The sequence below is a fragment of the Martes martes genome, assembly GCF_963455335.1.
Source record: "Martes martes genome assembly, chromosome: 15".
NCBI lineage: Eukaryota > Metazoa > Chordata > Mammalia > Carnivora > Mustelidae > Martes > Martes martes.
In genome coordinates, this window is record NC_137903.1 from 48225606 (window position 1) to 48238265 (window position 12660).

Sequence of the window (12660 nt, forward strand, 5' to 3'; positions counted from 1 at the left end):
GTGCCTGAAACTATTGATGGTATACTGTTCTGTATATATACCATGTTTTCCTATACATACATACCTGTGATAAAGTCTAATTTATAAATTAGGCACAATAAAAGGCTGGTAACAATGACTAATAATAAGATACAACAGTTATAACAATATACTGTAATGAGATTTATGTGAACCTGGTTTTTCTTAAAATATCTTATTGTACTATACCCATTCTTGTGGTGATATGAGATGATAAAATGCTACTTGATGAGATGAAGCAAGGGGAATGACATGGACAGTGTGACCTAGCGTTAGGCTGCTGTTCACTTTCTCATGCTGGGTCAGGAGGCGGAAGATCATCTGCTTCCTGATCACTGCTGACGGCGGGTAACTGAAATGTCACAAAGGAATACTGGGGGAGGGGGTGTGCTACTGTATAAAAAATACTATTTGAACATTATTCTCTCTCTTTTTTTTAAAGATTTTATTTATTTGATGAGAGAGAGAGAGCACAAGTAGGCAGAGTTGCAGGCAGAGGGAAAAGGAGCAGGCTCCCCACTGACGAGGGGGCCCCATGTGGGGCTCGATCCCAGAACCCTAGGATCATGGCCTGAGCTAAAGGCAGCTGTTTAACTGATTGAGCCACCCAGGCACCCCTGAACAGTATTCTTTTAAGGACCGTGCAGTTAAAAGGGCTTTATATAAATGATTTATTTATAAAGTTTTGCTGGGCTCTAAAGTTAGTGAGCTGTGATTCTGTTACAGAATGATCGTTTAGTAAAAAGTCTTAAAAAAAAAAAAACCCTCCCCTTTTTATGTAGCTCTTTCAAGAACTGTACAACTATGTTAACAAAATCAATATAACAAAATTATCGGTATAACAGAAACTCAGTAATAGTTTTATTAAATCAACTACTTTATTCACTTAGGAAAATATCCTAAGAAGCTGATGTCTCTAGTGTTGTCATTCATTTGTCCTGCGCCATTACCGCATGCCCGCATTTCTCTTCTGCATCAGCGGATGCTGATGCTGTTGTTACAAGTAAAGATTCCTAAGTCTTACTCCAGAATATTGAATCAGACTCTCAGAAGGCAGAGGACTAGAATCTGAAATTGTAAACAAGCATCCCAGGTAATTCCACTCAGCTACACTTTGAGAAGCATTGAACAACACTAAGAAGGCACCTTTTTTTCCTTTTTTTTTTAGTCTCCCAGTTATGTATGAACCATATTACACCATCAAGGGAGCTAGGTAGGATTATATAAGTACCCCTGATAATTAGCATCCTTAAAATCTGAGCATTAACATGTCCTCCAGATTGCTCTTCAAAAACCTCATTCCACAAATGCATACTTCCTTTATAAAGTCACACAGTTTTAATTGAGCAGTTCATCCCACATGTTGATACAGAAAATAGAAGCCCGAAGCCTCAGAACAAGCCCCTACTCCCACTCTCGCTTTCTTATTCTGATGAGAAGTTCCAGCGATTAATACAGAAATATCTGGAATAGTCCTGTCTGCTAGCAAAAATGTTCAGATATCTTATTACACATTCTTCTTCAGAAGTAAAGCATTAGTAATTTATGAAGTGGAAATATTGCTTCCTCGGGTCAGACCAGTCCTACTTCTAATAGTTGAGCTCGCCATGGAAGTTTTAATATCTTGTCTCTCATGTGTCCCACCTTTCCAAATTCTAAGAATTATTCCAACCCTGTGCTCACCAACAAATGACACTGTGCTGTTACATTTAGATCCAAATTGATAGTTTATAATTAAGAATCCGTTTCCTTTTCTCAGTAGTATTTTCAAGGGGAAATGAATCAGCATTTTGAAGGTTCCATACATTATCATGCTTTCAGTTTACAGTGTAGGTCTATGGTGCCTTGAGAGCAGTAGACTGATGTTTTCAGTCCTGCTCCTATATGTATATCTGCCTGATACAGAGGCGGGCAGAGAAAATGGGGAAAAGAAAAGAAAGGTCCCGTGGTTCGAACTGTTCAAGATTTAAGTCTAGCCGTGTTACTTTTCCCAAGATTATCCCCCATTGAACTTGATTGGTGTGAATCTGCCCTAAAGTTGAACTGCAAAATTGAATATGTATGCAGAAGGCCTCTTTGCCTGGAAAGGAGCTTCTGAAGCATTCTTGTTAAGCCGAATTGATACTTACCTGCACCCTTCTATAGCCTGACATGTTTTCTCATGCATTTTTGCATTTGTACATCTCTTCCTTTTTCTGAGATGCTTATCCATCCCTATCCACACGCCCATGGCCCATTTCTTCTTGAGGACATTTAGCATCCTGCACACCCATTTAAATACCACCTTCTTAATGGAATTTTCTCTTATTCTCATAGGTGAAATGTAAGGGTGTCTTTTTTTTTTTTTTTAAAGATTTATTTATTTACTTGAGAGAGAGAACAGGGAGGGGCAGCAGGAGAGGAAGAGAGTCTTAAGCAGATTCCTTGCTGAGTGCAGAGCTGGACATGGACCTTGATCTCAGGACCCTGAGATCATGACCTGAGCCAAAACCAAGAGTCAGACACTTAAAGGACCGTGCCACTGAGGCGCTCCAAGGGTCTTTTTAATATTGTTCTACTTTGACATTCATATTAAGTCCTGCTGCTTTACCTGCTCTCATCTCTATAATCCGTGCTTGCAGCAAATGTTGGCCGGACAGACGTATCAGTGGTTGTAGAACATCCAGTCTCTTAAGTCTTTGCCAAGTCTCCCTTGTTCTTTTATTATTAAAACTTAATCATTTTCTTGTCGTTGTATCTTGAGATTTTCCTCATTTTTTTGTGTGTGTTTCTGATACACCATTCCTGAATTTAATGATGTAGTTTAATGCTCTGAGGACTCAGCTGCTCCCTACAGGATGCTGACCCGCCCCGTAGAACAAGGCCGTGAGACAGTGCGACACTAACTCCTTCCTTGTCTTTTCTGTTTCTTCAACTGCCGTCTTTACTTTCCTGATTGCTGCCCCTTTGCTATCTGTCAGATAGTCTTATATATTTTCTTTTGTCTGGAAAGTCTGGAAAGACTTGCTCTTCTTTTCAACTAATCTGTTTGTTTACTCCTATGCCAATAATAAAAGTTTGCTGTTTTGAATGTATTTTGATACCTGATAAGGCAACTCCCTTCTCACTAATTCTTTTCAAAATTTCTTGACTTCTCTTCGATGTATATTCTTCCATAAGAACTTCCAAATAGTTCTATCTGGTCCCAAAAGAAAACAAAAAAAAAAGTAGAGATGGGGTTCATTTTGGAATTGTATGGTTGTATGCTTTACATATAAGTAGAAAGTTTTACTATCTGTAAATGTAATCAGGTCTTAGTTTATGTTTTTATTAACATTTTATGGTATTAAGTAATGTAGGTCTCATACCTTTCATAGTAAATTTGATCATTTTATAGTTTTTATTTTTATTATGAAAAGGGTACTTAACTTTATTTCTAACTAGTTTTTACTATAGAGAGGTTATTTGCTTATTTTATTTTTACCCTCCTTTTCAAGTTCTTTTATTATCTTAATGTTATTTTTAAAAATTCAGAGTTGCTTTGAGTTTAAATATACAACACTGTCTAAAAATACAATTTGATCTATTCTTTTCCTATATTTATACTGACTCTCCTGTTTTCTTATCCTATTGTTTTAGCTAGATTTCCAGAATCTATTGCATAATCTGTATCCGTAGGGTAATTTTTTGCCAAAAGCACAATTTTTATTACTAGACCAGACAGTACTACATCTTTTCCTATACTTATAAGCCAGGTTAATACAATCTAGAAAAAACCCTGAAGGTTTTTCTTTTTGTTTTCCCTTGAACTTAGGGTAGCCTATTGTAACTGAGCGGCCAGCTCCTGTTTTCTCTTCTTTGGTCCCCACCATGATTTTCCTAATTGTTGAATTAAAGTATACCTTTTCCACAGCTTAGAAGAGAGAGAGTGTGGGGACTGCCCAGCCCCCAAGAACTTAAACTTCCCTAGTCAGGTAATCCTTCATCAGGGTATACATAAACACACCTGTCTGTACCTTCCTGCATGCCTGTTTCCTTTAGTTTTTTGGCTTTATAATATGTCCGTCTTTCCTTCCTTCCTTGACTCATTAACTCTACTTACCTTTTAAATCTCAGCTCAGTGTCATTTTCTGAAGGAAACCCTCGGCTCTCCTTACTCTTTCCTATTCTCTGTAAGCTTTCCTAGCAACATAAAACATGTCATAGTTACGCTTTTCCATTGATTTTGTGTAATTATTTGTAAATGTTTTCCCCACCTGGGCTAAAAGATCCATTAGGGCAGGTCTGGTGTTTGGCTTTTGCCTCACGGTATCACCTTGCACAGTGCCTGCCGCACTGAGAGAGGCCACTCAGGACCCACGAGCGGACTGCCTGCAGAGACGGGGACCACATGGCAGGGGGCATCAGTGTGAGTCACACACTTTCTTGTGGGAGCCCTGAATAGAAGGCCTCTAGTGGTTTCACTGTATCTTCAGTACAAGAGGTTTAACCTCCTCTTCAGCCTCCCAGTGGATTTTAAAATGATATCTTATAATTCATAGACCTACAATAATGAAATACAATAAATAATCTCCGTTCTTGCTTGTCTTTATGAAAATACTTTATCTAACCACATTAGTACCCTCAAATCCATAGTTTTGAATTATCTGCATTTTCATGGCTTACTGAGTGGAATTCCACTTTTCAAAAGAATATTATCTTACAACATAGTGATAAGTGCTGTTTAAAATTTATTGTTTCATGTGTTCTCATGTACAAGCTTTTCTGAATTTAGATATTTAATAATAAGCTTTAGACATCTAGTGCAAATTTATATGCATTTTAACAGTATTATTTAGTGTATTTCTTGGCATAACTAATCCCCATTGAAGGCAGTCTAGATGGATGACTAGAGACATCCTTTCAGTTTGGAAGAATATTAATTTGTACTGTCAAATTTTGCAAAATGCATATAAAGGAAAAATGTGATTACATTATTATTTGAAGGCAGTACTTTTACCCTTCAATGTTAATATTCACTGTTTTGCATTAACGTGCTTCTCTTTTTCTTTTATTCCTTCATTTTATTGTGAAAACCAGTATGCTCTTAAAACTGCCATAGTAAATATTTTGAGTGGGAAACTAGCATGCAGCTTGTTTCTTTCACATACAGATCCTGAAATGGAAAATGAAGAACAACCATCCTCTGAGAACGATTCTCAGGATCACAGTGCTGAACAGATTACTCCAAGTTCTCAGGAGGTTGATTTGGTTGATCAAGAGTCTCCTGAGGAAAGTTCTCTAAACTCAGAACCAGAATCATCATCTCCGGCAGATACGGACAATGCTGCAAGCGTTTCTGCCTCTGAACAGAATTCTAACCCCATGGAGAACCATGAGACTACAAGTCTTGATGGTGAATGTACAGATTTAGATAACCAACTCCAGGAACAATCAGAAACTGAGGAAGATTCCAATCCTAATGTTAGCTGGGGTAAAAAGGTCCAGCCTATAGACTCCATATTAGCAGACTGGAATGAAGATATAGAAGCATTTGAAATGATGGAGAAAGATGAACTATGACTCACTAAAGAATCTGGTGGTAGGTATTTAAAAAGAAAAGGCAAACTGTGGTTCACAGACACCTTGATACTAAGCAGGCTCTCTAATGGGAGTCTTTAAGTATGGTGATGAGTAACCACGTTCTGACTGAGATAGTGATCATAGGAATCTGGAGCATGCTGTGTTAGAACTGACCTTGCTTAAAACCGTCCCATCCAAAATGGAAACTCACAGTCCCTCCCCTATCCTGACTCCCAACCTGTGACAGCATCACACCACCCTGCAGCACCTCAGGCCAGGAAAAGATTGCTGGGCATTCCTAGGAGCCAGATTTCTGTGCAGTCTCTGGATAGACAAGAAACAAATTCAGTTAATGGTGGAGTGGAGAATAGGAATTTGTTAGCTTTCTAATTAAGGGAAGCTTGACTTTCCTCATTTGGGGGGTTAGAGGCTCTTTTGGGAAAATACATCTGAGTATTGTGGGCATTCTGGTTTTGTTGCCTTCACAAAAACACTCTAAGTGACCTGAGTGGTTATGAAGCGGATGCATTTATGATGAAAACGGCCTTTGCTCATTACTTTCACTTGCTTCATTGTGAAACAAATGATCAAGATGACTTGATTTTTTTCCCTCTCTTAACAGCGTCCTTTTTGTTTAAACCAAAGGTGAACCCAGTGTACTTTCTCAGTGAGTTCTCTGCATAAAGGTTAATCATTGGGACCAGGTAAAAAGGTCATATAGTATATTATGGAAATTGGTTACTTAATACTTAGGAAAAATGGAACAAGGGAGAAACTATAATGTAATATGAACTTGCCATTGGGCCTTCCGTAGGGAAAGCCATGACTACTCTGAAATGGAACTTAAAGTTCTATCCTTGTCGGGTAAATTATAAATCTTTTCTGGTTCATTTCTCTTAGAGGTGATTACCTCTAGCCATCAGCCTTACTCCATCCCATGTTTAGTATGCAATTTGAGCCACAAGGGCCATACCGCCAATAGCTGAATACATTTTGTTCCATTTTTCTATTTTAGGGAGCCATAATGAAACTGTGGTAGTGATCTAAAAATCCTAGGGAAACGACTATTTTTCTTCTTTGAAACTATGGTTTCTAAAGATGCACCTAAGGAATCTGTCACATTTTCTGTTGAATCATGGTTTTTGAGGTTTGTTTTTTTTTTTACTTTTTTTTTTAAAACAGATATTCCTTTTGATATGGACTTGAAAATTAATCTATGGTAACCTGTGTAAGAAACTTACACAGTGGCAACTAACATATAGCCATATAGCTTAATGAGAATTTATTTTCCTTTTTTTTTTTTTTTGGTGGCAGTCTGTTGCTGGCCACATTTAAGTTTTAAAATCTGTTGTTGATACCCTGTAGACGGCCCTGTAGTTGAAATCATGGTTTTATTCATTTTATTTATTTTTTTAAACTTACTAAATCAGTTCTAAAGGAATATTTGTGAGACTTAATTTTCTTTCTCTTTACCGTGACATTACATAATAATCTTTTCTTAAAATGCAATTTTGAGGTACTGATGAACTTAAACTGTATATGGAGCTGTTAAAAGGAGAGCAGTGCTGTATTGTAGTTATGTATATTCGTGTACAGTATGTCTTAGATCCCAAGTAAACATAATCTTTTCTAAGGGGATAAATAGCTGCTTTCAAAAATTCCAGCTGAATATAATTGGGTCAGTGAATAATAAAACTAATAGAGAATTCACATTTTAGGGGGAGGGCGGGGAAGAGTAGTAGTATAAGACCTTTATTGGCCCTTAATTAAACCTGACACTAAAATGGATATTTTAGTCTTTCTGCATGTGAAATTTGGTGTAAGAAGATAGAACTATAATACATACAGTATACGGAAGGATAGACATAGTACTTTGTTCATATTAATTGCAAAGCTGCCAAAATAGCTGAAGCTTAATTACTTGACTTGCCTTGATTTATAGGACTGGGGCTTGGAGAAAAGGAGCAGATGTTCCTCTAAGACTTTGATTACAGAAGCCTTATATACATTGATTTTGTATTTGTAGCTCAGAGCCATTGTTGTCTAAATTCAACTTTTCTAAGTTAAGAAAACAACATGGTTTTTTTCCCCCAGCAAAGATCTCATGGTATACGAGAGCCCCCTTATTACTTTCCCTGACTTTGGCCATTAGGGGGAGTTGTTGCCATTCATTGAAGTCTAGAAGCAACTTGTTCACTTTTTTAATATAAGTGAATCCTTAAAAAAAAAAAAAAAAAAAAGTAACAAGTTATACTTAACACCCAGAAGGAATCATATTTGATTTTTCCCTGTTTGAGAAGGTGTAATGTTCAGCTTCAGAACTCCCTACGTTATCATTAACACCACATTCTTATTTGACGTACTGCCATGAAGTTGTTTTTTGAGTTCATTAAAAAATTCCAACAGCATTAGGTGTTTGTTTTTTTTTTAATGTTTTGTTTTTTAAATACCTTTGATAGACGCTTTATTTACTTCCTAAATATTCAGGGGATTCTATGAGACCCTGAATTTTAGAAACATCTGGTCTACCTCAGTTAAATGTTGACTGCATAGAAACAGAGCTGAAGTGATCACCACAGCCATAAAATTGTTGGACTAAGAAGGATTTATACAATGTTTACAAACCTGGAATCAAGTAAGGATTTTATCTGAAAGTGAAAAGTTAGATATTAGAGCAAGTATTTAATTCAGGTATTTTCAAGTTTTAAAACTTAACTTGTTTACCTAACTAAAAAATAGCTGTAGCTTTTTCTGCTTATGAAAGTCTGTTAAAATGATACACCCTAATTTGCAGTAATTTTCCCATAAAGTAGGTGTGACAGAATTGTAATTTACTAGATATGTTTAGGATGGGATATTTTGTTGGGTAGGTTTGTTTGTTTTTTTTTCTTTTCTTTTTAACCTTTGATAGGCTTCCAACAAGAATATAACTGTTGTTTCAGAACAAATTGTTTTTTGACATTATACTTTCCCCTTTTTCTTCACAGTATTAGAGAGTAAAATGAAAAAATGTGTGCTCTCTGGTTTTAATTTCTAATTATTCTTTTGAGAATTTTTAAAAAATTTAAATTACCATCATAGCCCTTTTTACAATAAAACCAGCATTTGTTCTCTCACCAAACCCCATGCCAGATTCATCATAAAGGAAGCTCAGCATAAGTAATTCAGATAGTGCTTATAATTTTGGAAGTGGGGGGTGGGGGGGAGCTGATTTAGTAAATATTCCAACCGGTCGTTTTATGCACAAGGCTTCAGTCAGAACATAGAAAAAAAAACATTCTGTGAATGAAATATTGTATGTTCAGATTTTATAAAAGACATTTTTAAAAGCCCAATTTACAGCCGTATATTTTCTTATGATGTAATTTATGAAAAAGATGTCTGTACTAACAGGTGCTGTAACACTACTGTTGTTGGATTTTGTTGTTTGGTGATAAATGTATACAATATTTCTAAGGGAAACTATGTACTGTGATGTAAAAGTCTGGGCAAAATGTATATAATCCTTGTATATAATTGTGTATTTGATTATAATTACTGATTGTAAAGATTTAATAAAATATGTAAATATTCTGGTCTAGTTTTAATTTGGATTTACAGCATCACTTTGCCTATCTTTATACTTTGGTATCTTTTAAAAAAATTTTTTCACCAGTCTGTCTTCCCTTTAATTTTCTTTTTACCCCAGGGGGGTAAATCTGGGGCTAGTTTAGGGTATAGAAACAAACACTGAAGAGTTCCACAACTCAAATAGTGCCAAGGACCCTCAGAGCAGAGATGAGTTAATAATTCACAGTGTCAATATTGGTGACATGTTTATATTTTGGGTTTACTTAATAAAATCTTTTGCTATTTTCATCCAAAGTCAATGTAGCCTCTCCTGTTAATTCCAGTGAGGCCAGTTCCTTTTATTTATTTACTTTTTAAGATTTATTTATTTATTTATTTGACGGAGATCGCAAGTAGGCAGAGAGGCAGGCAGATAGAGAGGGGGAAGCAGGCTCCCTGCCAGAGAGCCCGATGCGGGGCTCGATCCCAGGACCCTGGGATCATGACCTGAGCCGAAGGCAGAGGTTTTAACCCACTGAGCCACCCAGGCGCCCCTGGGGCCGCTTCCTTTTAGCAGCCACTTTCAGGTCCTGGGATACTGTGCTTCTCATGTGTACTGTTCCAGAGTTTCTGAGCACAGACCTCTTGAAAGGCCTAATCGTAATTACTATTATCTATTGATAATTGCTTTCTTTAAAGATGAGTAAATTGAGACCCGAAGTTCTAAGCATCTCACTTAAATTCCCACATTTGGTGACGGGGCAATGGGATGGGATCTTTTCCTGAGCCCAAGCTCCTTTCAGTGTACCTTCTCCCTTTCTCTGTCCTTACCCCTTCTCACACCCCCGCTACAGTTTGGGCTCACCTTTCACTCAGCCACTACCTTCCCACCTGACCACTTTCTTCCCATTTGGGGTTAAAGTTTAGAAATGGTAGCATCCGTTCTCGGGTTCTCCAGACATGAACTCTGGTGTCAGCATGCCTCTATTCCCCGAGGACAGTACAACACTATTTCAGTAAGAGTTTAAAGGATCTAATAGTATCTCTTGGAAGATTTCAAAGGGGAGGTTGCCTTTCTTTCCTGGGTAAAGCAAGTTTAAGAGTTCTCTCCACTAAGAGAAGCTAAGGATTGTGGGGGTTGAGAATAGTGTCGGCATCTACCAGCGAGTAAAGTTTAGAGTTCCCAAAGCTTTGCTCTTGATTTACTCTAATAAGCCTGGAGGTCTGTAGTGTTCATCTTCAGTGAAGAAGTAAATGGGAGGAGTAAATGGGAGGCCAATGATAGACCCTTGAGGATTCTCTTGGTTCATAAAAGAACGTACTTGTCATCCCAGATGACCGGAAAATGCTTAAGTCAGTGGCAAGATGGGAATATAATGCTAAATGAAGAAAAACCTGGGACTGTATATATGCGATCTCAACTCTGTTGTATATGTAAAGAGAGACCCATTTATTCAGCAAAGACTTACTGGGCACCTCCTGTATGCTAGGCATTGTCAGGGGCAGGGGACAACACATAGAAAAGAAGATGGGAAATAAAGTAGTAATATAATGAGTTTATGAACAAAAACTTACAGTGAGAGAGGATAGTGATGGAAATCAGCATAGTGAAAGAATTCTCTTAACTAGCCAAAATATTAACAGTGGTTGTCTGTGGATTGTAGGCAATTTCTATTTGTTTACTTATAACTTTTCTGTGTTTTCATAAGTTTACAAAATGAGGAGTATGATTTTAAGAATAAAAACAGCCTGGGTCAGTTCAAGGATAAAAGGGAGAAAGAAAAATACCACATCAGAATCCTACCATCTTGAGCTTCTGCACAATTCAACAAGTCCCTGATGTGCCGTGGAGCTGTCATGGACATAAGCAGTGAAGGATTCCAGAATAGGCCACCCCAAATTATGCCACTTTGGCAAATTGATTGTTTTGAATTAAAGTTGCTTAAGAAACAGCCAGTGTGAAAAGGACACTCTGACCTTCCTTTGTTCGCTGAAAAGAGGAAATAAACCTGCCACATGAAAGGTACCATCCCCGTCCCAGGAGGCTAGAGGCATCCTTATCACCAGAAAAAGGGAATTCTGGACGGAGAGGGCCATTTAACAAACCTTGTTACTTGTTCCCTAATTTGCTACACCAACTCCAAACCCTTTTGTCTTGCTAATTTTTCACAAATGTATTACTTCCTTGTCTGAAAAGTGTGACAAAGCTGCCTGCTTTGGTCTCTTCTTTGAATCTTGTATTTTTATGGGCTCCCTTACATAGAAAATTAAATTTGCTTTTCTCTTGTTAATCTGTCTTCGGTCAATTTAGTTACTAGATCCACCAGAGAACTCAGAAGGGAGGAAGGGAAAAGCTTTTCTCCTTTACAACAGCATATAGCTGGGACTCAAAAGACTGATCAGGAGGATTATGTGGAATAGGAAGGAAAGAAGAGGACCTGAGACAGGGCCCTGAGATGGCTGCGTTTGAGGCCACAGGAGGAAGGGCTTGTATGGACTGTAAAAGGGCAGGTGGAAAGGGCGGAGGAAAATGAGGACAGAGCAGTGTTACAAAAACCACAAGAAAAGATTATTTCAAGGAGAAAATTGGCAAATAATCTGAAACCCCCCGAAAAGTCGGTGCCAGCAAACTTGCTACGCAAGAATGTAGGTTCTATGTGGTCTTGTTGTCTAATATTTTAAAAAAGCCAAGAAAACTAGGTGAAATTTCATCTTAAACGCCGTTCAGGTTGAAATAGCCTTGACCTCCAAATGTCAGTGTGGGAAGAAGACTCCTCCATTTCCAAGGTACCATTCACCAAGCTCTAGCTCCAGACTTACTATGTACACCAAAGGCCTCCTCCAACTGTTGAGATTTTCTGGGTTAATCTTTCAAATGGTGATGATACGGCTTTCCAAACAGAGATTATTTGTTTAATCAAGCAGGTCAATGGGGGAAAAAAGCCTCATCCATTCACTTTCCTACAATTCTAATGTCAACCATGGACACCTTCTTTGGTGTGAGGCCATGCAAGTTCCTCTTCTGAATCCAGTTCAGATGTCCACTCCATCAACATGTCTGGCCAGACTACTGCCTCAGCTTCACCCCAGCACCTTCCTTCTGTGGTTCTGGGGGTTCCCCGACTCCCACCCAGGATATATCTGTAAGCTTCTGCTCAACCCTACAGTGATTCCTTCAAGTTCCAGCAACGATCTAAGAGATCTGGTCTAGTCACCTCCCTCTTCACAGGCGGGGTGATGCCTAAGGCCCTCTTTGCAGAGCTGATCATAAAAAGAGCTGCCACTTTCTGAGTCCTCACCAGACCTCAACAGATACTGGGCACTCTGTATCAGGGAGTCCTTCCCTATATGACAACCTCGTGAGATGTCTGTAATTTCGTTTTCCAGATCAGGAAGAAGAAGATTCAGCAAAGTTGACCTGCTTGCCAAAAAGGACAGACCCAGTTAAAGGGGACTGGGATTTGAGTCTAGATGGATCTAAGATTACTGCACAGACCGCCGTTCGTAACGATGCACAGTGATCCATGTGAACCAAGTGTGGTACGGTTGCCA

At 38.2% G+C, this 12660-nt stretch overlaps 1 protein-coding gene across 2 annotated transcripts in view; it reads left to right on the top strand.

The window, feature by feature from the left end:
• The window catches only part of EDEM3 (ER degradation enhancing alpha-mannosidase like protein 3), a 67742-nt gene extending 59963 nt beyond the window's left edge, over positions 1-7779 (top strand). For both annotated transcript variants that reach the window (XM_080824092.1, XM_080824093.1), the window contains exon 20: positions 5150-7779. In XM_080824092.1, coding sequence (XP_080680218.1) covers positions 5150-5559 — 410 coding nt within the window. In that variant the 3' untranslated portion in view covers positions 5560-7779. The remainder of the gene's footprint in view (positions 1-5149) is intronic.
• The last annotated feature ends 4881 nt before the right edge of the window (positions 7780-12660 follow it).